At 46.0% G+C, this 24,947-nt stretch overlaps 1 protein-coding gene across 1 annotated transcript; it reads right to left on the bottom strand.

Moving 5' to 3' along the window:
- Positions 1-1,116: 1,116 nt before the first annotated feature.
- On the bottom strand, positions 1,117-8,159 carry chrna5 (cholinergic receptor, nicotinic, alpha 5). The gene is made up of 5 exons (XM_042343147.1): positions 8,088-8,159; positions 7,366-7,410; positions 5,707-5,816; positions 3,808-4,624; positions 1,117-1,263 (listed from the first exon to the last, which is right to left on the bottom strand). The coding sequence occupies exons 1-5, from the start codon at positions 8,142-8,144 to the stop codon at positions 1,117-1,119; spliced, it is 1,176 nt and encodes a 391-aa protein (XP_042199081.1). The 5' UTR covers positions 8,145-8,159.
- Between the last annotated feature and the right edge of the window lie 16,788 nt (positions 8,160-24,947).

Raw genomic sequence — 24,947 nt, 5'->3', positions numbered from 1 at the left:
CCCTCCTCTTTGACTATGCCATTGGTCACCCTCCTTCCCCTCCCCTTGACCCCAGGTCGCGTCTGTGGTGACAACCCTTGTTCTCTTCAGTAAAGCGATTGGGTCTAATTTGGTTAATGGAGGTGAGCAGCCTGACCGTGCTCAGCAATAAAAAAAATACTTCCTGGTTAACAACAACAACAACTTGCCCTTATATAACACCCTCCACGCAGGATAGCATCTCAGAGCGCCCAACAGTGGTGGAGCCTGACTCTGAGGAGGGGGAGGTGGCCACAAGCATGGTCAAAGAGGAAAGTTTCATGCGGGACTTGAAAGAGGGGAGAGGTGGAGCAAGGCAGAGGGATTGAGGGAGTTTTGGAGTTTAGTGGCTGAAAGCACGACTTCTGATGGTGGGGCGGAGGGTGCGAGGGACGAGCAGGAGCCGGGGCCAGTCAAGCAAAGTTGCCGGGTGGTGGATTGAGGAGTGAGGAGGTTGTAGAGGGAGGGAGGTGCCAGGGAGTGGATGGATTTGAACACTAGTGTGAGGATCTTGAAGTCAATCTGTTTGGTGATGGGGAGCCAGTGGAGCCTGGGCCAGAACTGGTGAGATGTGGGTAGGGAGTTTGGTTCGGGTCAGTATGTGGGCGGCAGAGTCTGAATGAGCTGATCTTGTGAATGGTGGAGCTGGGGAGACCGGTGAGGAGTGAGTTGGAGTAATCCAGGCGGGAGGTGACAAATCCATGCAGAAAGATTTCGACTGCATTTACAACAACGATGACAATTTGCATTTATATAGCGCCCTTCACACGGGAGCGTCCTGTGTCGGAGTGCTTACTGCTAAAGCAGGAAGTAACGTGTGATGTCCCGATGACCTGAAAATTGGCACTTTAGCACGAAAAGCCGGGGCCTGCGCGAGGGGAATGAGGGGCCGGCCATATCCATGCAATGTGAATGGGGGCCACGTTGTGACTGGGTTATAACTGAACTCACTCTCTAGTGAAGCATGTGAGGCGGCTGCACTGTGTGGCTCCAGAGAGGACAGAGCCAGAACGATCCTCTTTAACACAGACCCCAACAAGGGTGACAGGACACCCAGAGAGGATATGCTGGCAGGATCCCGTGCTGAACTCGGAGTCTCTATTTCAGCACAGGAATGGTGATTTGCGCCCAATTATGAATCACCGGGATGAAGAGTAGCATCGAACCCAGGATGGAAACAAACAGAAAGGTCCAGAGGAACATTCGATCCAGCACCTGGGCTACGAACCTCCAGTCTTCCACAACCTGCACAGGAGAGCGAGAGAGCAGTTCAGCCAACGTCTGCAGCAACAACAACAAATTACATTTACACAGGGCCTTTTCACGTCAGCATCTCAAAACACTGGACAATTAAGGGTTTGCACTCGAGCTGGGGGTTGGAGTCAAAGAGGGGTGGAGGGAGGGAGGGTGGAGGAGGGCAGATGGCCGAAGGCACAATTAAAGAAGATATGTTTTAGGAATGGGTCTTGCAATGGCAAGGGTCAGGACGAGGTGAAGAGGTTCTGGGATGGAGTTTCAGAGGGTAGGGTCAAGAAGTCTGAAGTCCCAAGGGCTGATGCCTGCAGAGCAGAGGGAGTGGGTAATGTTTTATTAGGAGCAGAGGTAGGATGGAGCAAGACCATGGAGGGCTTTGAAGATGAGGACATGGACCTTAAACTTGTTTATCTGAGGGATGGGGAGCCAGTGGAGCCGGGAAAGGGTGGGAAGTAGATTGATACGTAACTCAGTCCACTGCCAGATCAAAAGTGAAATTAGCAACAACAACTTGCATTTATACAGTGCCTTACACATGGGGTGGAGTATCAGAGCTCTTAACTGTGGTGGAATTTGACTCCAAGCTGGAGAGAGGGGGGAGGGGAGTATAGGTATGGTCAAAGAGGATGGTCTTCAGGTGTGATCTGAAGACGGGCAAGAAGGGGGCAAGGTGGAGGGATTGAAGCAGATAGTTCCAGCGTTGCAGGGTGTAGTGACTGGAAGTATAGTTGCCCACAGTGGAGCGGAGGGGACGAGGGATGTGACATGTAGCTGAGCCATACTCTGTGTTATGTGCTGCAGTAACACCACGCTCGATCTTCAACTAAAGGCCATGAAGCAATCACACATGAAGAAGAAATGAGCATTGGGTGAGGAACCAGAGTTCAACCATTGCCCCAGGATGTCAACAGCGTGTGAGGATACTGAAAGCCCAAACCCAGAGTCATCTCCCAGTGGTATTGATCTGAAGCACTGAGATTATAGCATTATTGATTAGTGACTGGGGAAGAGAGGTCAGACTGACTAGCCATAGAAGAGGATCGCAAGTATGAAATCCAACCTGGTCTTAGGCCGTGTCTTCCAATTTCACATTGCACAGAATTCTGGAAAATTCTTCAATTCATTTAAAACCCATTTTGAAACTCGGCTTCAATTAAAACAGAACTGAAGAATTGCCCTCAATTCCACACGGTCTTTATTTTTAAGATAAAATGGTCTCGCAGGCTTAGACTAGGCGGAATTTCAGGCCTGACCTGTGTTGTTGTTCCTTTGCACAAGAGGGCGCCCTTTCCTCATTATAGACAGTGTGATCAACATGTTCTATTTAATTCAAACATTGCAAACAGTGTCCTGGCCTCAAACACTCTTCCTGATAACCTGTTCCAGTCGTTAATTACCCTCCAGGCAAAGAAAAACTTCCTTGCGTCTGTCCTGAAATTGCCCTTCGCAACACTAAAGCTGTGTCGTCTCTTAATGTGGAGTCCTGTAGCTCAGTGGTTAGAGCACTCGCTTTGCAAGCGAGAGACCCGAGTTCAATTCCAGGCAGAGGGCGAAACCTTGGGCAAGTTTCCTTACTCCACACAGAGCCTAATAATAATCCCTCCAAAACAAAACAATAATAATAAAATGGTCATTTTCAATCCATGACTGTTTGTGGGACACTGCTGTGTGCAATTGGCTGTCGCGTTCGTCCACAAATATATACAGTCAATTCACTTTATAGCATATTCTGTGAAGCGTTTTGAGACGTCTCGAAGACATGAAAAGCGCTATATCAAATACAAGGATTATTATTATTAATGTACCTTAAGTAATTATCTGGATTTACTTTTTCAATCTCATTTAGTTTTTCATTGTTGGTGAGCGAGGTTAGGCCTGCTCACCCCCATTAATCAAATTAGACCACATTGCGTTTCACCAGGGTTGTCTAAGGGTTGTCCCCACAGACGGGCACCGATCTCCCCTCTTCTAGGCCCCAAATTGTCAAAGGGCAAGCCCGGCCTGAGCTCTGATTCCAGGATCTCCCCTTCCTCCTGTGAGGGCAGATCACACTTCTGAGGTGGGAAGTGCTGCAATAACCGATCCCAACCCACAGAGAGCTAAAAGCATAGCAGTTGCCAGGAGCTCAACCTTGACATTATAGCTTGGGATTCGTTGAGTGAGCCCCTGATAAGCGAAGCTCAACAGGAGAACTTTTCTGGCTGGTGCTAGCTCAAGTCAAGGAACTGATAAGAACAGATACTATGAAAGGCAAAATATTGCAGATGCTGGAAATCTGAAATAAAAACAGAAGACAACAGCACAGCTGACACAGATGAGGCCTGAAAATCCATCTAGTCTTAGCCCATGTGACCATTTTGTCTTAAAAAATTATGACTGCACGGAATTGAGGGGAGCCGGCGAGGCTGAGGGATTCTGGATTGGAAGGGTGTTTGAGGCCAGGACAGTGGGATTCATTTTTATAAAAAATCATTAATGTGGGATTATTATTTTATGATTAAATGTGAGACACCAAAGAGGGGTTTGAGCACTTACCTCTCGCACGTTACTCTCCTTCATCGTGTGATTTGCGATGTAGCGAATGGAATCCAGCGCCGCCTCCAAGGTGTGTCTCTTCACTTCTGTCCTGCAGAAGCTGCGAGCTTGGCATCTGTCCACACGGCTCCTCATACACAGGATCTGTGGAAGCTTGTGGAGGAAGAGCTTGCGAATCCAGGGTGCCATGGTGTTGTGTGTGAAGGAGGACCGATGGTGGATGTTGATCGTAAAGACAGTGATGACAATGGACAAAGTCACGAAGAACATGGTGAAGACCAAGTACTCCCCAATTAGGGGGATCACTTTGGAAGACGAAGGGATGATCTCCTCAATAACGAGGAGGAAGACTGTGAGAGACACGAGGACAGACGTACAGAGGGATATCTTTTCTCTTGCGTTGGATGGCAGATAGAACACGAGGATGGTGAGGAACGATAAACCAATACATGGGATTATGAGGAACAAAGTGTAAAACAAAGGCAGGCGCCTGATAACAAATGAGTATGTGATGTGTGGATACCAATAATAGTCATCGGTTCGGTTGCCTTTGTGTCCTGTTGCAGAGATGATTTCCCACTCGCCATTGTCGAAGAAGTCTGTTTTGTCCACCTGCTTGTCCACAAGCTTTATGTCTACCTGGGAGCCATCATATGTCCAGGAGCTGAATTTCATGGAACAATTCTGGAGGTCGAAGGGAAAGAAGGTGACGTCTATGGTGCAAGAGCTTTTGTAGTTTGCTGGCGGGTTCCAGGTGATGGTACCGTCATACCTAATTATCGATTTGGTCACTGAGCCTTCAAAATTTCCATCAGCGCTGAAATAGAACGAGAGGGAATCTTGGCTATAACAGCTGCACATACAATCATGTCCAATCTGACTGGCACTCGCAAGAGGCTCCTCGTACAGGGAACTTGATCTAAATTAAAAGCATGGTTCAGAGGCCAACCTATCTCTTAAGCAGTATGCTTTTTTTTACATTACAATAATCCTTGCATTTGAGTTGTCGCCAGAAGCAAAATGACTCTATCTTAAGCACTGTCCAGTGTATCGTTTGTTGTTGCCTGGAAATCTCTAGAAGTAATGATGCCACAACAAAATTAAATTTTTGCTGTAATTTCCTCCTGGTCTTTCACGTCAGGAGGACATCCTCCCGACATGATATCAATGATATCTTGATATATAGACAGATGTGAGATGGGTGTAACTGACTTATTAATCAGCACATGAATACCATCAGGTGTTTCAGAGATGTATCTGAACTGCACAGCGAATCTTTAGACTTCGCAACATTAAGTTTATTGATCGATTGGCACACGGTTCCTGTATTACTGAGGAGCAGAGTAGCAGAGAGGACACAAACCAGGCACGGAAATATTGTTTGATATTAAATCTATAATTTGTTCTGCCTGATTGTTCTGGGGCAGACCGTCAGGTATGGAGCCCAGTGATAAGAGGCAATGACAAGCGAGAGAGGAAACCTGGCAGACCACTCGCTCACTCACTTACTCACCATTCCACTAATCAATACTTTTATAGAAAGAACGTCCTCAACGCAGCGGAAACGTGTCTCTCTGAAAATCAATCACTTTATTATTATATTACACTTGTGCTTTCTGTGATGCTGGAAAGTGCTTTGAGTTTTTGAACATAAGGTGCTGTACAAAAAAGGGTAATAATCTTTTCAAAAGAAATAATAAATTGAAAATAATATTAATTTGGCCACTTCAATCCACGACTGTGTGTGGGACTGTTTTTGCCCCAAAAATATTCAGTCGATTCACTTTATGGTGAGGCGCTTTGAGACGTGTCAAAGACGTGACAAGTCACTATGTCAAATGCAAGCTTTATTATTATAATTGAGGGAAATACTTTGAAATTATTTGAAAGTGTACTTACTTATCATATAGAACGATATCTGGAGACCATATGGAATCAGAGGGCACACGGATTGATTTAATGCCTGCATACTTCTCTGGATCCCACTTCAATGTCACATCCATCCACTCCTGGTATGGAAAAATACACAAATTTATTTGTTCAACTTGTCTCTTTCATCTAAGAGCTGCCTTTACAGCCCCTCCGCCTCGCCCCCTCCCTTGCCTCCCATCTCAAGACCCTCACTTTCGACCATGCCTTTGGTCACTCACTTACCTCTACCCTCCCCGTCCTCCACCCCTCCTGATCCCAACCACCAACTCGGGTGTGGATCCCTGACTGCCCAGCGTCCTCCTGATGGGACATCCTCCTGATGAAATGCGTGGAGGGTGCTATATGAATCCAAGTTGTTTTTGTTGAAAGGCGCTGTACAGATGTAATTTGTTGTTGTTGTTGATGCTGAATGCGCTGTTTTAGCCTCAGAAGAACTGCTATGCGACAATTTATTCAATTTACCGTTTAACTATTATCCTGTTACCAAGTAATATTGACCTTTCTGTAATTGAATTTAAAAAAATTGCTACTCCTGTCAAACACCAGATGGCTTTGTTGTAATATGTTTTCCCTTTAGCCAGCTGGGAGGCTGAGACATGCAGAACTCTATTACCGTGATTAAGAGTTTCCAAACTAGACTATACATGTCTGCCATCTACACATGAGTGTGTGTTGGGGTAACTGCTAGAGTTTAACCAGCTAAAACCGCATAGCTTGCCATTAATATCGCTGTCTAGCAAGCTTTTCCGCTGCTTGTCCAGCTATGACCACCGTAGCCGTTAGGGTTTTGGCTTCCAGGGTTAACAGGAGCTGAGTGGTAAGAGTCACTGCCCCAGTGATGAGTCTACACGTCCAAGTCCTGCCGATGTGCCAGGCTGGGCTGTGCTGTCATAAGCAGTGTTCCCCTGGAATACTGCGGACCCACCTGAACACCTAAATTTGAAGACAGGACTCTTGCCCAGGCTAAGACTGGGAGGAATTTCAGGCCTGAAATATTAGTCCCCAATATTAGTCCAACTAATGAGTGAAAGTGGATAATGTGACATTTATAGACTGTGACTTTCTCTTCCTCCCGTGAACACAGGAACAGAAGCTGTGGATTTACTGTGAGGAGCTGGAGCTCATGAGGGCCCTTGGGATAGTGATTGCTCTGTGTTCTCTCAGACTAACAAGGCTCTCGGTTGTTAATCAGAGCGGCGTTTGTGAAACAAAGTCAGTTTTGCTCCAGCTTTTTATTCTGTTGCTCAGAAAAATTACTTCCCAAACGCCCCTCATCGTACATAACAATAATTCTTGGGCAATGTATAAAACTGGTGAGAAAATCAAATCTTGGTGTGTTCTTCACTCTCAGTTAGTAGATAAATAAAATAAATAAAATACCACAGTGAAATGTCACCGGCATCGCTGAGTATGACTCATAAACAGCCTGATGTCAGGAAAGGGATGAACAGCAGAGCAGCGTCCCACAAACAGTCGCGTAGAGGGATTTAACGTTTCATTCGAAGTGCAGAACCTCTGACAATGCAATACGTGGGGCTTGACCCCACAACTTTCTGACTCAGAGGCAAGATCGCTACCACTGTGCCAAGCTGACAATCTGATGGTATAATTGACGAGGATCGTTACCTGTTTCAGCCAAACATTTGTTGTCATTAGCTGGTTCTTTTCATCCTGCAAAAGAAATGTTAATTTCAGGGTTTCTATCAATTGGAAAAACATATTAACCTGTGTGAGCTTAAATATTGAAGCAAAGCAACTTGACAATGTAAGACCACTGGGAAAATTTCTCCAACATTTACAATACCACAGATGCCAGACCTCAATGCCGGGGTGAATTAAGTTAAGGAATGCATTAAGAAATACTGCAAATTGTAATAATAATAATCCTTACATTTGATTCGGTACTGTGTCTTTCCCGTCAGGAGGAAATCTCAAAGCACTTCACAGGATTTACCATAAAGTGTAGTGACTGTGTATTTTATGGTGAACCCGCACTTTGCTTACAGTGCAAATGACCAATTTATTTTGGGGAATTGTTGGCCAGGACACCAGAGAGAGAAACTCCCTTCTCTTTTTGAATAGGGTAATGGGATCGTCACCATCCACCTGAATAGGCAGATGGAATCTCAATTTAACATATCGTCTAAAGGACGGCACCTCCGACAATGCAACCCCCAACCCCCATCTTTACATTGGATCATCAGGTTAGACTGGTCCAAGTCCCGACATGGGGGCCTGACCCACAGCCTTCTGACCCTGAGCTGAGAGTGTGACCGACTGAGCCGGGATGACAACCGTATTATGTATAACAAATGGTGAAAGAAAGGGTAAGAATGTTTGCCACGCACTACGTCCACAAGTTGGGAGATCGCAAGCCCAAACTTCACATCCACTGTGTCCTTCATGTGATCCACTGGCCGAACCGACTTGTGATAATCCTGGAACAGCTTCTTAAACAGCTGGTTCTCTGCCTTTGCCAGAGAGAACAGATCCGCCACACCTGCCCAACAAAGAGAAGCACTCCTGTAACAACAACTTGCATTTATGTAGCTCCCTTCATGCGAGGTAGCGTCCCAGAGCGCTTGACAGTGGTGGAGTCTGACGCCGAGCCAGGGGGAGGTGATCGTAAGCACGATCAAAAAGGATGGTCTTTAGGTGGGATTTGAAAGCAGGGAGGGAGGGGGCAAGGCCGAGGGATTGAGGGAGAGAGCTCCAGAGTTTTGGGGCATAGTGGCTGAAGGCACGGCCACCAATGGTGGAATGGAGGGGACAGAAGACTGGAATCAGCCAAGTGGAAGCAGCGGGTGGGGGCTGTAAGCAGATTGGAGAAGTAGAGAGGTGTGAAGGCGTAAAGGGATTTGAGAAATTGGTAACATTTTTCCAAGGTGCTGTAAGTCTGTATCGCCTCAACTGCACAACAATTGGGAGGAAAGTGTTTTTTTTTTAGATGAAGCAACTGTACACTGCATTAGTCAGGTCTTGTGATATTGAATTTCATCTCAAGGCAATTAACTGTGACAGATTCACAAAGCCGAGGTTTTAATGTTATTCAAGCCCAAGCCGGTGGTTGTTCAGCCAAAAGGAATTACAGTTTCCCTCTCTTTCGTGATTTCCCAATCAATTTTAATAGTATTACCATAGGAGAGTTTCCTATTAATAAACCCAGCACTGCCAAAGTGGTTGATTTACAGAGAAAACTTTGATTAATTGTCCCAGGTTGCAAGAGAGCATGTCTTTGTTAATTTAGCCTCCTTACCACTCTCCCTAGCTCCAACCTTCACAAAGTCCAACTGATTCAAAACTCTAGCGCCCACATCCTCAACCTCACTAAACTCTGCACCCCCATCACCCCAGTCCTCGCTAGCCTCCTCTGGCCCTGTCACAGAACGGGTCGATTTCAAGATTCTCACATTCACCTATAAATCACACGCTGGCACCTCCCTCGCTCTCTGACCTGAACATAAGAAATGTTAGATGAAAAAAGACCAAGATCCATGTAGTCCACCTTCCACCTTCCTGGTAGTCGTGTGCACATATGTCCCAAACTACCCATGTACTGCATCCCATAATGTTATTTCCTAAAATAAAACGATCTAATCTGGGTTTGAAAAAAATCAACATTTCCTGCTTCTTTAGAATCTTAGACAGCAATCATGTCAACACTCAATCTTCTCTTTTCCAGGGAGAACATGCCCAATTTACTTAAGACTAATGGGCTTTGAGCCAGTTAAGGCGGCTTCTATGTCTCCCGCCCGACCATCGGTGGCCGGGCTTTGAACCTCTCTGCCCCCACACTCTGGAACGCCATCCCACGGTCCCGTCGTCTCGCTTCCTCCCTCGCCTCCTTCAAGGCCGGTCTCAAGACTCTTCTCTTGGATCGTGCCTTTGGTCTCCCTCCCAACTTTCTGCCTTCCCTCACCCCTACACCCCCCTTCCCCCATGCTCAGGCCCCGATACCTGACTGTTCAGCACTTTAGGAAGTCCTCCCGATGTGAAAGGCGTCTCTGTAAATGTAATTTTGTTGTTGTTGTTGTTGCTGTTGGACAGCCAGTGGCGTCTGCCACGGTGGGCCCGACGGAGGATTCTCAGGCTGGAATAGAGGGAGGCTGAGGGAGGGTCGAGGAGGGATAGGAGGCGAGGAGGGCGGTGAGAGAGAAGGATTGAGCAGGAGGGTAGGGGCAGGGGTGGGAGTATTTTTGGGGGAAGCAGCTTGGGTCGGTGGTGACAGCCAAAATGCGCACGGCGAGACTGCCTCCCTTGGCTATTGCACTGTGCCTGGATTTGGGGACAGTTAAACACGACGGAGCAAAGAAAGCAACAAAATCAAATGTTTTGGTACCAGACAGAGAGGAAGAGAGAGAGCGTGTAAGAGAGAGAAAGGGAGAGGGAGTCTGAGAAACAGCAAGAGTGCCAAAGAGACCGACAAGAAAGTGAGATAGAGTGAGAGGGGATGAGAGCAAGAGAGAAAGAGACAGCAAGAGAAAGAGAGATTAAGGGAGTGAGAGACAGTCGCAAGAGAGTGATAAAGAAATAGAGTGAAAAAGAAAGTGGGAGACAAGAGACTGAGATAAAGAGTGTGAGAGAGAAAGAGCAAGAGAGATAAAATTTGGTAGCAAGGGAGAGAGAGAGAGAACGAAAAAGAGACAGAGAGAGAGAGAGAGAAAAGAGATTGTGAGAAAGAAAGAGAGGGAGAAAGAGAGAGAGAGAGATAGAAAGATCAAACACTATCCCACCTGCAGTTAACTGGACGCAGCTCAGACACACGACAAGCAGGTGAACTCGAGTGATGTGGGGTTCCATCGTGTGAGGTTAGGGTGTGGAGCAGGTCAGACACGAGCAGCACTATAACCTGGGGACGCTGGCTGCAGGTCAGGCTGTGGTCTGGGGTCTGCCTCCCCCCTCAGCACCAGAGACTGACCCAGCGCTGCTACTAACATAGGCTCTCTCTCCTTCAGCACCTTAACTCTGTCCTGCTTCCCTCCACACTGTCATCAGCCACCTTAATGCAGTGCTGAATTAAAGTTCTATCATGATCTGGGTGTGAGGCTGGAGGGGGTGGTGGGGGAGGGAGCTCTCTCTCTCTCTGTCTGTCTGTCTGTCTGGTACCTAAACATTTGATTTCATTGCCTCTCTCTGCTCCGCCACTGCCTCCACTTTACAGTGTATCCTGTGAAGCACTTTGAGACGTCTCGACGACGGGATATGGCGTTGTAAATAAGAATATAAGAAACGTTAGACGATAAAGACCAAGATCCATCTTGTTTGCCTTCCAACCTTCCTGGTGGTCGCATGCATATAATGTCCCAAACATCCTGTGTACCTTATCCTATAATGTTATTTCCTAAAAGAAAACCGTCTAATCTGTGTTTGACAGATTCAACGCTTCATTGCAGTTTGCTGTATGTAGTGAAAGGATTATTACTATGATTATTATTACGCTATCATTAAGATTTGTCATAGCACCCAGGAAAACATAAATACAGCAATCAGAAACCGTAACGGTTCAAGCCCCATGACAGGACTTGGAATCACATAGTCTAGGCTGATACTCCAATGTAGTGCTGGGTGAACTCTGCATTGTTGGAGGTGCCCGTCCTTTGGATAATATATTAAACTGAGGCCCCATCTGCCTATTCAGGTGGACATTAAAGATCACACCCCCTTTCCCCCCCACCCTCCACACACCCCTTTCCCCACCTCAACCTAATCCCTCCCTTGCCCCAGGAACAAGTGGACGCTGCACCTCCACACACCCCTTGTGAAGGTCACCCTCAGCCCACTGTCCTCCTCAACCCAGATTTGTGTTGACCCATGATCCAAATTTCCATCCAAGGTGCCAGGCTGTGAGGTGCCAGGCTGGGCAGTGCCAGGCATTTGGTGACCAGAGGTTTTACCTCTGTGCCTTATTGCTGTTGTTGCGGAGCTATCCACTGCCCCGAACCTCTCCGAGGTCTCCCAAGATGCAAAAAACATCACTTGAACCCATAACCTTCTGACTCAGAAGGCGAGAGTGCTACCACTGAGCCAGAGAAAATCTGTAGCAGAGGAGAGAGAGCGTAAGAGAGGGGGAGGGAGAGAGAGAGGCAGAAAGAAACAGAAAGTGATTCAGAGTGAATAAGAGAGAGACAGGGAGAGATGGAGAGACAGCGAGAGCAAGTAAGTCAAAAAGAGAGTGACAGTGAAATCAAGAGACAGCAAGAAAGACCGAAAGAGATAGTAAGTGTGAGTGAGCAAGAGAGAACGAGAGAAAGAAATACTTCCTGGTGTGCGTCCTATAAAACTATGAATCCTTGTGCTGTTTCAGTGCATCCGAACATTTTGTGCTGAGTTTACTTATTCAATCTTATTTAGAATCTTGTACACCTCAGTAATGTCCCCTCTGAGATGTCTCCTTTCAAGACTGAAGAGCCCTCGCTTGTCTCATCATTGCTGAGAGCTCCTTCCTCTAACACAGAGCTGTCCGTGTGGATACAGTGACCCTATTTTAGCCACAATACAGGGAATTGCAATGCACATGTATGTATGAACCCGTGTTCGATTCTCAGGCAGAGCGAAACATTGGGCAAGTTTCCTTGCTCCACATGCTTCTGTTTACCTGGCATGCAAGTAGGAACCCGGTTGTTAGTCGATTCACGGGTCGCATTTCCGCAATTTATTACCCTTCAACAAATAAAATTTGGTCATTCAATCCACAGCTGTTTATTGGACACTGCTGCGCACAATTGGCTGCCGCGTTTCGCCTACAAAACACACAGTCACTACATTACATTCTGTGAAGTGCTTTGAGACGTCTCGAAGACATGTTAAGGTGCTACATCAAATGCAAGGATTATTATTATTATGTTCACATGTATGTTTACTTAACAAACATCCACCTCTATTCAGTGTGAGATTTTGCAGTCTTCTCTTTATTTTTCTTTTGCGAGACTCGCCAGACACGCCTCTCGTTCACCAGGCTCCATGACCCTATCACCCCCAATCTCGTCCGACTCCACTGGCTTCCCATCACCCAGAGAACACAGTTCAAGATCTTGGTCCTCACCTTCAAAGCCCTCCATGGCCTTGCTACCCTCTACTTCTGCGACCTCCTAACATTCCATTAACCTGCGTGCTCACTCCGCTCAGCGGGCTCCAGCCTGCTTCACATCCCTCGCCTCGCCCGCTCCACCATTGGTGTGCAAGCCTTCAGCCACTCTGCCCCCACCCTCTGGAGCTCCATCCCGCAGTCTCTCCGCCTTGCCCACTCCCTTGCCTCTTTCAAGATCCATCTCAACACCCTCCTCTTCAACTGTGCCTTCGCTCCCCCTCCTCCCCCTGTCATCCAACCTCCCCGATCCCGACCCACACATCCGAAACACTGACTGTCCAGTGCCTTGGGACATCCTCCCGATGTGAAAGACGCTATACAAATCATGTTGTTGTTGTTGTTCGCCCTTTGCCGTGACCTGCCCTGTTGCTCGTTATAGTTCGGGGTGGACTGGTTATTCTGTTTGGTCAAGCTGACCATGATTGACAGCTTACCCTCTCTATAATAATAATAATAATAATAATCCTTGCATTTGATATAGCGCTTTTCACGTCGGGAGGACGTCCCAAAGCGCTTCACAGAATATACTGTAAAGTGAATTGACTATTTATTTGTGGGCGAACGCGGCAGCCAATTGCGCACAGCAATGTCCCACACACAGTCGTAGATTGAAAATGACCAATTTATTATTGCTTTTGTTTTTTGGAGGGATTATTAGGCGTGTGGAAAGTTGCCAATTGTAATTAGTAAAGAAAAACGTCCTGATGTCTGTGTCTGACTACCATTTCCCATTCCTCATTGTATTTTGACTCACTTCTCCTTCCTGGTTTTTCTTTTATTTCTCTTTTCCTTTACACTTCTTTGAAATTCAGTTATTTAACCCTTCTCAGATACAGCATCTGAACTCTGGTTTTGGTTTCATGTCCCAAACCTAATTTTAAGACTGTGATCCCTGGTTATAGTTTCTCCACCCAGGGGAAAAAGTCTCCCACTATCTTTTCTGTCGTGCCCCTTAATAATCGATACGGTCGACCACGCTATCCTCCTCCACCGCTTGTCCTCCCACCTAAACCTTCAAGGCCCTGTCCTTGAGTGGTTTAGGTCGTACCTCTCCCACCGTCTTCATTTTGTCTCCAAAAATGGCTTCTCCTCCACCCCCCGCACTGTCTCGTGCGGTGTCCCTCAGGGCTCTGTCCTCGGTCCCCTCCTCTTCACCCTCTATATGCTCCCCCTGTGGTGACATCATCCGCAGACATGGGGTAACTTCCACATGTATGCGGATGACACCCAACTCTACCTTTCCTCCTCTACCCTCAACTCCACGACCACCGATGTCCTGACAGCTGTCTGTCCAACATCGAGTCGTGGACGAGAGACAACTTTCTTCAGCTCAACGTGCGAAAAACTGAGGCCCTCCTGATTGGCTCACGTCAGCGCCTCCGCACCTCAGGCGCTGACAGCATCAGCCTCCAAGGCCGCACTCTCCACCTCTCAAAGTCATCAGGAACCTCGGGGTTCTGTTCGACCCTGAGCTGTCCTTTCTCCCTCATATCCGCACCACAACTGGCACCGCCTTCCATCACCTCTGGAACAGCGCCAGACTACGGCACTACATCACCCCTCACGCGGCTGAAACCCTGGTCCACGCCTTTGTCACCTCAAGGCTGGACTACGGGAAATCTCTCCTCGCCGCCTTCCCGGCCCTCCCTCCACACTGCAGGTCATTCAAAACTCTGCAGCTCGTGTACTGTCCCGCACCAGACACCGCGACCACATCACTCCCACCCTCGCTCGCCTCCACTGGCCCTCATCCTCACCTACAAGGCCATTCACGGCCTCGCTCCCTCCTACCTCTCCGACCTACTATCCCCCTACCTACCTGCCCATACCCTCCGTTCCTCTGGCTCCGGTCTGCTCCACATCCCCCGCCCCAACCGCCCTACTATCGGTGGCCGGGCCTTCAGCCTCTCAGCCCCGATGCTCTGGAATTCTATCCCCCAGTGCCTTCGCCGCTTCCTCCCTTTCCTCCTTCAAGGCCGGTCTCAAGACCATCCTCTTTGACCGTGCCTTCGGCTCCCCTCTCGACTCTCTACCCCCTCCTCGCTCCCTCCCTTCCCTCCCCTCACCCTGACCATTTTCCCCCTGCTCGGGTCCTGACTCAACTGTACAGCGCCTTGGAACGTCCTCCCGACGTGAAAGGTGCTCAATAAATGGAATCTTGTTGTTGTTGTTGTTGTTATAATAGGTTTCTATATTATCACCTCTCATTCTTCTATATTCTAAAAAATATAGGCCTAAATTGCTCAACCTATCCTCATAACTCATCCCCCTCATCCCTGGTACCAACCTAGTGATCTAAGATGCACCCCCTCCAAGGCAAGTACATCCTTTCGTAAATAAGGAGACCAAAACTGCATACAATACTCTAGGTGTGGTCTCACTAGGGCTCTATAAGTTGCAGCAAGACTACTCTTATATTCTAACCCTTTTGTAACAAATGCCAACATACCGTTAGCTTCCTAATCACTTGCTGTACCTGCAAACTAACTTTTTGTGACTGGTGTAGAAGGATACCCAAATCCCTCTGAACGCTAACACTATCTGGTCTCTCCCCTTCTAAAAAATAATCAACTCTACTGTTTTTGCCACCAAGGTGGATGACCTCACACTTACATTATACTTCATCTGCCACCTATTTGCCCACTCATCTAGTCTATCTATATCTTGTTGCATTTTTTTAATGTCATCCTCGGTGTTTACTCTCCCTCCTAGTTTAGTGTCATCCGCGAATTTGGATATATTAAGTTCGATGTCCTCATCTAGATCATTGATATGGATTGTAAATAGTTGAGGCCCAAGCACTGATCCTTGTGGCACTCAACTAGTCACATCCCACCAATCTGAGAAGGACCTGTTTATCCCTATTCTTTGTTTTCTTCCCGTTAGCCATTCTTCAATCCATGCTAATATATTCCCCTTAATTCCATGGGCCCTAATCTTGTGAATCAACCTTTTATGTGGCACCTTATCAAATGCCTTTTGGAAATCTAAATATACTACATCCACTGATTCCCCCCTATCTAATTACTTGATATGTCCTCAAAAAAATCTAAAAGATTTGTTAAGTATGACTTCCCTTTTGTAAAGCCATGTTGACTCTGTCTAATCTTATTGTGATCCTCTAAGTATCCCACTACGACATCCTTAATTAAGGCTTCTGGAATTTTCCCTACCACTGTCAGACTAACTGGTCTATAGTTCCCCATCTTCTCTCTCCCACCCTCTTAAATAGTGGTGTTACGTTTGCGATCTTCCAATCAATGGGAACTGTTCCAGAATCCAAAGAATTTTGGAAGATCAGATACAAGGTCTCCACTATCTCATGAGCTACCTCTTTTAAAACCCTCGGATGCAAACCATCAGGTCCAGGGGACTTATCACTTTTTAATGCCAACAATTTCCCAAGCAACAATTCTTTGCTAATGTAAATTTCCCTAAGTTGCTCCCTATCATTAGTCCCTTGGTTCATCTCTATTTCTGGTAAACTTCTTGTGTCTTCTAACGTGAAGACAGAAGCAAAGTATTTATTTAGGGACTCTGCCATATCCTTATCCCCCATTATATTTCCTCCTGTCTCTGCCTGTAATGGACCCACATTTATTTTTGCTAGCCTATTCCTCTTAATGTATTTATAAACACTCTTACGATCTGTCTTAATGTTCCTTGCGAGCTTGTCCTCATAATCCATTTTCTCACTCTTAATGAGCTTTTTGGTTTTCATTTGTTGGTCCCTAAAACACTCTCAGCCCTCAGGTTTGCTACTCTTTTTTGGCAGTTTTTAGCCTTTTTTTTAGTTTTATACTTTCTCTAACTGCTCTAGTTAGCCACAGATGAACTGCTTTCCCTGTGGTACTCTTATTCCTCAAGGGAATATGTGACCGCTGAGAATGTTGCACTACATCTTTAAATGTTTGCCATTGTTGGTCTATTGTCATATCCATTAATCTGATTCCCCGGTCTATTTTAGCGAATTCTTCCCTCATACCTGCAAAGTTAGCTTTATTTAAATTTAAGACCGATCCTTCGGATTTGACTCCTGGGTCTTTGAACTCATATAGTCTAAGCTTGTTGTTGTTGTAAGCTGACATTCAATGCAGCGCTGGGGGGGTGGGGGGGGAAATGTTGTATTGTCAGAGATGCCGTCCTTCAGATAAGACGTTAAAGCAAGGTCCTGTCTGCCCATTCAGGTGGACGTCAAAGATCCTATGATGCTATTCAAAAAAGCGCTATTGGTAAAGAGGAGGGAGGTTCTCTCTCCCAGTGTTCTGGCCAACAATCTTTCAGATAAAATTGATCATTGTCTTCATGTCTGTTTGTGGAATGTTGCTATGCACAGATTGACTGTTGCATCTGCCTACAAACATACAGTCACTACAGTTTACAGGAAATAGTGTGATTTTGAGACTTTCCCACCTATATCAAATGCAAGGATTACTCTTATTACTTGATGTAGTGTCTGAACAAGTCATTAAAACATCTCAAAGCGCTTCACAGGAATGCCTGTAAAAGTGTAGTGACTGTGCACTGTGTCTCAGTAGATGTGGCCCAGGAAATAGGGAAAGTGGGGTGCTTCATGATGTTATTTTAGGTGATGTGTAAGGAATGGATTTAATGAGCTGATCAGCACTTTCTTGTTCTACGATGTCTTAACAAATTTTTCTATTTATTGATAGATTTAAGAATAAGCTCTCTGCATCACACACTTGACGAGCGGCACTCAAATCACTCTTAATTTATGTACTGAACAGCATAAATCTTTCTAAGCAGAATAAACTTGAGACTCGAGAGAACCAGTGACTTATCACAGGAGGCTGCAGGGTGTACATTGTACAGCAAAATAATAATAATGTGATCACTCAATCCACAGTTGTTTGTGGGACACTACTGTGTGCAATTGGCTGTGGCATTTCGCCCACAAAATGCACAGTCAATTCAGTATATTCTGTGAAGCGCTTTGAGACATGATAAGGCGCTACATCAAATACAAGGATTATTATTATTATTAAAGTTATTTGCTGAACAGGACCTGGAAGAAAGTTTATGCCTTTCTACTGTCAGAGGGCAGTGTTGTATTTCCTGCCTTTGGTCATGCAAAAACTCATCACCTTATTTAAAAGCATTGTCTCCAAACCAGACTGATTTCCATCCAGCCCACCGACACTTCCTCCCACACACTGCACGTGTCGGCCACCTACAGGTGGAAATGTCTCTGTGTCTGGTGTGTAATGCCTCCCACTCTCTCTCCGGAGAGACGCATCCTACTTACCTAGTTCCGGAGAGTATCAGTCATCGGTTGGCAAAAGCCAAGGCTTGGGGAACCCAGAGTGTGCGTTGGGGTAACTACTGGAGTCTAACCAGTCAAACCTGCATAGTTTGCTATTGAGAGCACTGTCTGGCAAACGTCTAGCTAGGACCACCCTCCCATTAGGGATTTGGCTTGCAGTGCTAATAGGAGCTGAATGGGAAGAGTGAATTGCGGGTTTGTATTCAGATATTGAACGCCTCTCATTGTTTTCAGGCTAGATGGCTGAGAGGTTCTCATTTCTTACCGTGTGGTGTAATAGTGCCCATTGAGTATTTTAGGCTAGTCAATAAACAGCACACAAAACACATCAAAATAAATTCCAAGCAATGTGTTACAAAATGGAAACATACTTTTTCATATGCATCAGCCTTGCCCTGGAATGACTGCAGACCCGCCAAGCTCAGGAACCAGACGAGAGACCATCACAATTCTGATCTTCTGCTGCCACTAATTCCGGCTGAAACAGAGTCTGCTTACTTCTTCCTGAAGGAAGAAAGGTGCAGTGGGGGGCAAGGGGTAGGAGAGAGAGAAATAAAGAGAAAGGTAGGATGGGGGCAAGATAAGAAGGAAGATCTTCAAGTCAATCCGCTGGGGGATAATTCACACAGACAAAACAGAATGTGAGCGATAATTCATATCCCCCAGAGGGATGACAGTGGAACAATATAAGACAGTCAGGCAAGATAAAGAAGGTAATTTCAGAGGTGCTAAAGACAAGTGATGTGGGAAGATTTCTGTGTCATTAAATTAAAAGCTGTAATTGGAATCTGTTATGAGAACACAAGGGAACTGAGAAGATTACTTCAAAGTGGACAAACAATCAGACGCATCATTAAATCAGGGGAATGCAGACGGGTCGGGTTATTTCAATAAATTCAACACAAAACCAAGTAAAAAAAAATCCTAACATTTGATACCACATGAAATCCCTTCACTGGGATTTTCTGTAAAGTTTTGTAAGGGAGTTTACAATTCAATTTGCACACAGTACATCCCACAAACAACTGTAAAGTGAATGCCCAATTTTATTTGGGGTATTGTCTCGTCTTGTGCGGCGTTTCAGAACTCTGTCCCCTCCTCTTCAACATCTATATGTACCCCTTGAGGACATCATCCGGAGACATGGGGTCAACTTCCACATGTATGCGGATGACACCCAACTCTACCTCTCTGCCTCCACCCTCGACTCCAGGACCCACTGCTGTCCTGACAGAATGTTTGTCAGACATCAAGTCCTGGATGAGAGCGAACTTTCTACAGTTGAACATCAACAAGACCGAGGCTCTCCTGATTGGCTCCCGTCAGCGCCTCCTCACCTCAGGCGCTGACAGCATCACCATCCATGGTCGCCCACTCCCCATCACTAAGCCAGTCCGGAACCTTGGGGTCTTGTTGGACCCTCAACTATCCGTTCTAACCCACGTTCACGCCATGACCCGCTCTGCCTTCCCCCACCTCCGCAACATTGCCCGTTCCCTCACTGTGTCACACCACAGCCCGCCAAAACCCTCATACATGCCTTCATTACATCAAGGGTCGACTATGCAAACTCATTGTTTGTCGGCCTCTCCAACTTCTCCCTTCACAGGCTGCAGATCATCCAGAACTCTGCAGCCCGTGTCCTCCCCCGCACCAGGCTCCGTGACCCTATCACCCCCATCCTTGACCAACTCCACTGGCGTCCCATCACACAGAGGATACAGTTCAAGATCCTGATCCTCACCTTCAAAGCCCTGCATGGTCTTGCTCCTCCCGACCTCTCTGACCTCCTAACCCCCTACCATCCTGACTGTCTCGTGCCTTGGGAGGTCCTCCTGATATGAAAGGTGCTGTACAAATTTAATTTATTGTTGTTGTTGTAACTACCTTCCACTAGATCTGCAAATCCAGGTCGGGGGGTGAATGGTCACTATTCGATGTGGAATATCACATGAGAGATTCGAATGAAGGATATATTGATATTATATTGAGACCTTTCTTTGAGACACCGCTTTTCTCTCCCAGAGTCCTGGCCAACAATCCTTCAGATAAAATTGATCATTGTCTTTGTGGCTTTTTGCAAGATGTTGCTGTGCGCAGATTAGCTTTTGCACAAAGAACAGCACGGCTGCATTGCAATAACTCCAGGATCTGCCGGATCACACAGGAGTCCTCCCACTGAGTTCTCCCAAAAGGTGTCCTCCCACAGGAGATCTTCATTTGAGTATAGATAAAGACGGAATGTCTGTCTGTGTGTCAACCTACTTCCATATTGGATCCTTTGGTTGCAAGCGAGATGCAATGGGTATTTCCGTTTCAGTTCCTAGAAAAGTTGTACGGGTGCTTCCTTAATATAGGGCGAGACGTTGGTCCTTACTCCACATGTCTTTTGTTCACTTAGCAGTAAGTAGGTTGATTGGTGGATTGCTTTTCCAGAGGTACTAATTCCTTCAAAAATAATAATTTGGTCAATCAATCCATGACTGTTTGTGGGACGCCGCTGTGTGCAATTGGCTGCCACGTTTCGTCCACAAAATCTACAGTCAATTCACTTTACAGTATATTCTGTGAAGCGCTTTGAGATGTCTAGAAGACATGATAAGGCGCTGTATCAAATGTATTATTATTTCTTTCTAGTTATTAATAATATTAATAATTCTTGTATTTGATACAGCATTTTTCATGTCGGGAGGATGTTTTAAAGTGTTTTGGAGGATTTTGTTGTAAATTGTAGTGACTATGTTTTCATGGGCAAACGTAACAGACAATTAGCCCCACAAACAGCCCGTGAAGCGAATCATAGAATCATAGAAGTATACAGCACAGAGGGAGGGATTACAGGCTTTATCTGGGAATCGCAATTAACCTTTTACCAGTAAATTGTGGATTAATTAATGAGTTTCTGTGTGTGTCACACGTCCGGCCGACCAAAACAATGAATTCATCCAGGATAACCGAGGAGCAGAATCTTTTAACACCACAAACCAAAGCCCTAATGTGTGGGTTCAAGCTCATGTTGGGATGGCTTCCCATCATTCAGAGGACACAGTTCAAGATCCTAGTCCTCACAGCCCTCCACAACCATTGCTACTCTCTGATATCCTAAGCCCCTAGCAGTCTGTCCTCTCCTACTGCTCAGCGGGCTCCGGCCTACTTCACATCCCCTGTCTTGCCCATTGGTGGGCAGGCCTTCAACCTCTCTGCCCCACCCTCAGGAACTCTATCCCACAATCCCTCCACCTTGCCTCCTCCAAGACCTGACTCAAGACCCTCCTCTTCGACCGTGCCTTCGGTCACCATACTCCCCTCCCCACCCTTTACCCCTCCTGATCCCAACCACCAGCTCGTGTGCGGATCGCTGACTGTCCAGCGCCTTGGGACATCCTCTTGATGTGAAAGGCGCTGTACAAATGCAATTTGTTGTTGATGTTTCTGTGTCAAACACTTGTCAGTGCTCAGGGGCTTATTCTGTTGACCTGTATGGTTCTGTGTTTGGATGAAGTAATACCGGGGAGAAGCTGTGGATTAGAAGACGCTGAATTAGAGAGATCGGATTACTGCCCTGACAAAGCGGATTGCCAACCTGGGATATTATTAGTGTTGTGGGAAGTCTGACGCCATCATGTTCATCATTTCCCGGAGAGATTACGAATGTGGTGAAGGGCAGATAACAAACTAAATAATTTATATCAACTCTCATATTATAGTGCTCCAGTCAACAAAGGGCACGGCAAGCGCAAGTAACTGGACGTGAGGTACGGATCAGCCATGATTTTATAAAATGGGGGAACAGGCTCGAGGGGCTGAATAACCTACTCCTGTTTCTAAGTTTCTACACGTCATAATTTGAGTAAGAACCAAAGAGGGAAATTAAAGGGGTTTAACACACACACAGAGCCACATTTGACTGTGAGGTGACGTCTGTCCGCTATTTGAATATACATTATTATTATTATTATCATCACGAGAAAGCTGGAGGCACAGTGTTGGTCTCTGTGAAAATAAATACATACAAAAGGTCACGAAGCAAAACAAAATAGAGTTAGGACGAATTTCTTCATACAGAGAATGTGGAACTCAATAATTGCTGGAAGCTGTGACTCAAGCAAAAAAAAAGGCAAGAACATGTGTAGGAGGAAACTCATGAGGGAGAAGAGAATAGAGGGGTAAAGGGGAGGCTGTGGAGAGGAACGGGGGAGGGGCGTGGGATGGAACGTGGAGTATAAACCCCGATGTTGACCAGTTGAGCCAAATGGCCTGTTTGCTGCATCTTCGACCCCCGCCCCCACTACCACCCCGGTGAGAATGTATTTTCCACTGTTCACAGAATTAAAAATTCACAATTAAAAAAGCAATTCATAAGGAAAACAGCTAAAAATAACCAGGTCATAGTGTAATCGTCTGCTGTTAATTTTGATTATGAGCAGGTAAACAGAGAGTCACCTGGAGAGGGACTGGGAGTTTGTTATTGCAGCTCACAGGGAGTTCCTGGTATTTGCCATCATCTCGTGAGGCTCAAACGCCCACTTGTCAAACACCATACTGCAGTCCCTCTGCCTCACCCCCTCGCTTGCCTCCTTCAAGTCCCATCTCAAGACCCCCCTCTTTGACTGTGCCTCTGGTCACCCTCCTACCTCTACCCGCCCTCCATTCCTCCTGATCCCAACGACCAGCTCGGGTGCGGATTCCTGACTGTCCAGCGCCTCGGACTGTCCTCCTGATGTGAAAGGTGGTGTACAAATGTCATTTGTTGTTGTTTTGCAGCCTCCTTTCTGAAATGTCCCCCGATTCGTGTAGAAAGAATTCCACTGAAATCTCCACAGCAGAACTCCCATCCCCCAAAATTTCCCTCATTCCAGAGTGTGGAGAGAGCAGAGTGTGGAGAAAGCAGAGTGGGGGGAGAGCAAAGTGGGAGAGGGCAAGACTGGAGGAAGGTAGAGTGAAAATCAAGTTGGGACATGGATTTATTGAATACAATGGGTCAATTGTGTATTTCAAGGTATTTAATTTAACTCAGGTGTAAATAAATCTTACAACCTTTGTATAGTAATGTGCCTAACACAGAAAGATAAATTACCCATTCGGAGAATAGAATTAGTAGCTACAGGAGTTTCTTCTACTTTATCTTTTCTTCTTTGCCTTTGTTTTTGTGGAGTCCTGTACCTGAGTAGTTAGAGCACTTGCCTCGCAAGCGAGAGGACCTGGGTTTGATTCCTAGGAAAGTTTCCTTAATCTACACGCCTATTTACCAAGCAGTAAGCAGGAGCCCGGTTGTTTGTCGATTGGTGGATCACTTTTCCAGGGATAATAATGCCTTCAAAAAATGTATTATACTAATAATTTGATCACTCACTCCATGACTGTTTGTGGAACACTGCTGTGTGCAATTGGCTGCCGTGTTTCGCCCACAAAATATAGTCAATTCACTTTACAGTATAGTCTGTGAAGCGCTTTGAGATGTTTCAGCAATGTGATAAGGCACTATATCAATGCAATTATTATTATTATTCTTTTCTTGTATTCTTCATTTTCTAGCTTATTCTGCTTCTTTCCAGAGTCTGTTTTCCAATATTTATACAACAACAACTTATATTTATATAGCGCTCTTCATGTGGCGTAGCAGCTCGCAGCACTGGTACCGTGAATAAACACGTATTGGGAACTTTTGTTGCTCCGGGACACTACCCCATGTGAAGGGCGCTATATAAATGTAAGTTGTTGTTGCTATTGTCCTTATCACTGTCCTGAGCATAAGTCCATCTGGTGATCACCCACACACACACACCCACACACACCCACACACACACACACACACACACGTACCATCTCTTCCACTTTTACATACAAGATTTTCTGTTTACTAACTCTGCACATTCTGTCTTTGCACAATTATAACGCATGTGGTCAGGGATATCCTTCAATCGCAGGACACATACACACATTGTGGATTGAGAATGCTGACACTCAGCTTCACATCAGCAAAGGTGCAAGTGGTCAGCATTTTCCACTGTGCAGCTTTGCAAATACATATGCCATGACGTATTGTTCTTCAAATCTCACCTAAAAACCTTCCTTTCTGATCGTGCTTCTGATCACCTCCCACTCCCCCCGGCTCCATTGTCAGACTCTGTCACTGTGAAGTACTCCAGGACTCTACCCTGTGTGAAGGGCGCTATATAAATGCAAGTTGTTGTATTCTTACGTTTCACCCAAAAAATATACAGTCAATTCACTTTACAGTATATTCTGTGAAGAGCTTTGAGACGTCTCTGAGATGTGATAAGACCTTGTATTAAATGCAAGGAATATTAGACACAGTTTACCCATGATGATTCAGGCTTGAACACAAGGCGTGGATGAAACGTTGGGCTATGTTGAGAGTCAGGAAGAGAATAGGGGGGTTTGAGTATTTAAGTGGGTATTTACGTTGCTAACTCCCTGTTTGCTCATATACGGTGTGAACAAGAAGCCATGGGATTTACCTGTTGTCTGAAAATACCCATTTCTTTAAGGCTTACCAGATAATGTAATGATTTCGTCACAATGTGTATAATAATAATAATAATAATCCTTCCATTTGGTTTAGTGCCTTTCATGTCACTCGGGCGTCTCAAAGTGTTTCCCAGGATTTTACTGTAAACTGTAGTAACTGTGTACTTTGTGGGCGAAACACAGCAGCCAATTTGCACAAAGCAACATCCCCCAAACAGCTTTTCTTTCGGAATAATGACTTGGGATCTTTATCTCCACCTGAACAGACAGACGGGACCTCGTCAGAAGGACGACATCTCTGACAATGCGACGCCCCCAGTGCTGTGTTGGGGTGTCAGCTTAGAC

The sequence above is a fragment of the Callorhinchus milii genome, unplaced genomic scaffold, assembly GCF_018977255.1.
Source record: "Callorhinchus milii isolate IMCB2004 unplaced genomic scaffold, IMCB_Cmil_1.0 Scaffold22, whole genome shotgun sequence".
NCBI classification, from domain to species: Eukaryota; Metazoa; Chordata; class Chondrichthyes; order Chimaeriformes; family Callorhinchidae; genus Callorhinchus; species Callorhinchus milii.
This window is presented reverse-complemented; position numbering and strand designations above follow the sequence as displayed.

Coding starts and splice junctions, on each gene's coding strand:
- chrna5 (XM_042343147.1), bottom strand. CDS start 8,144: ATGAAGGACACAGTGGATGTGAAGTTTGGGCTTGCGATCTCCCAACTT. Junction 7,411..8,087: donor TCTCCCAACTTGTGGACGTA/GTGCGTGGCAAA, acceptor TTTCTTTTGCAG/GATGAAAAGAACCAGCTAAT. Junction 4,625..5,706: donor GATATCGTTCTATATGATAA/GTAAGTACACTT, acceptor GTTCTATTTCAG/CGCTGATGGAAATTTTGAAG.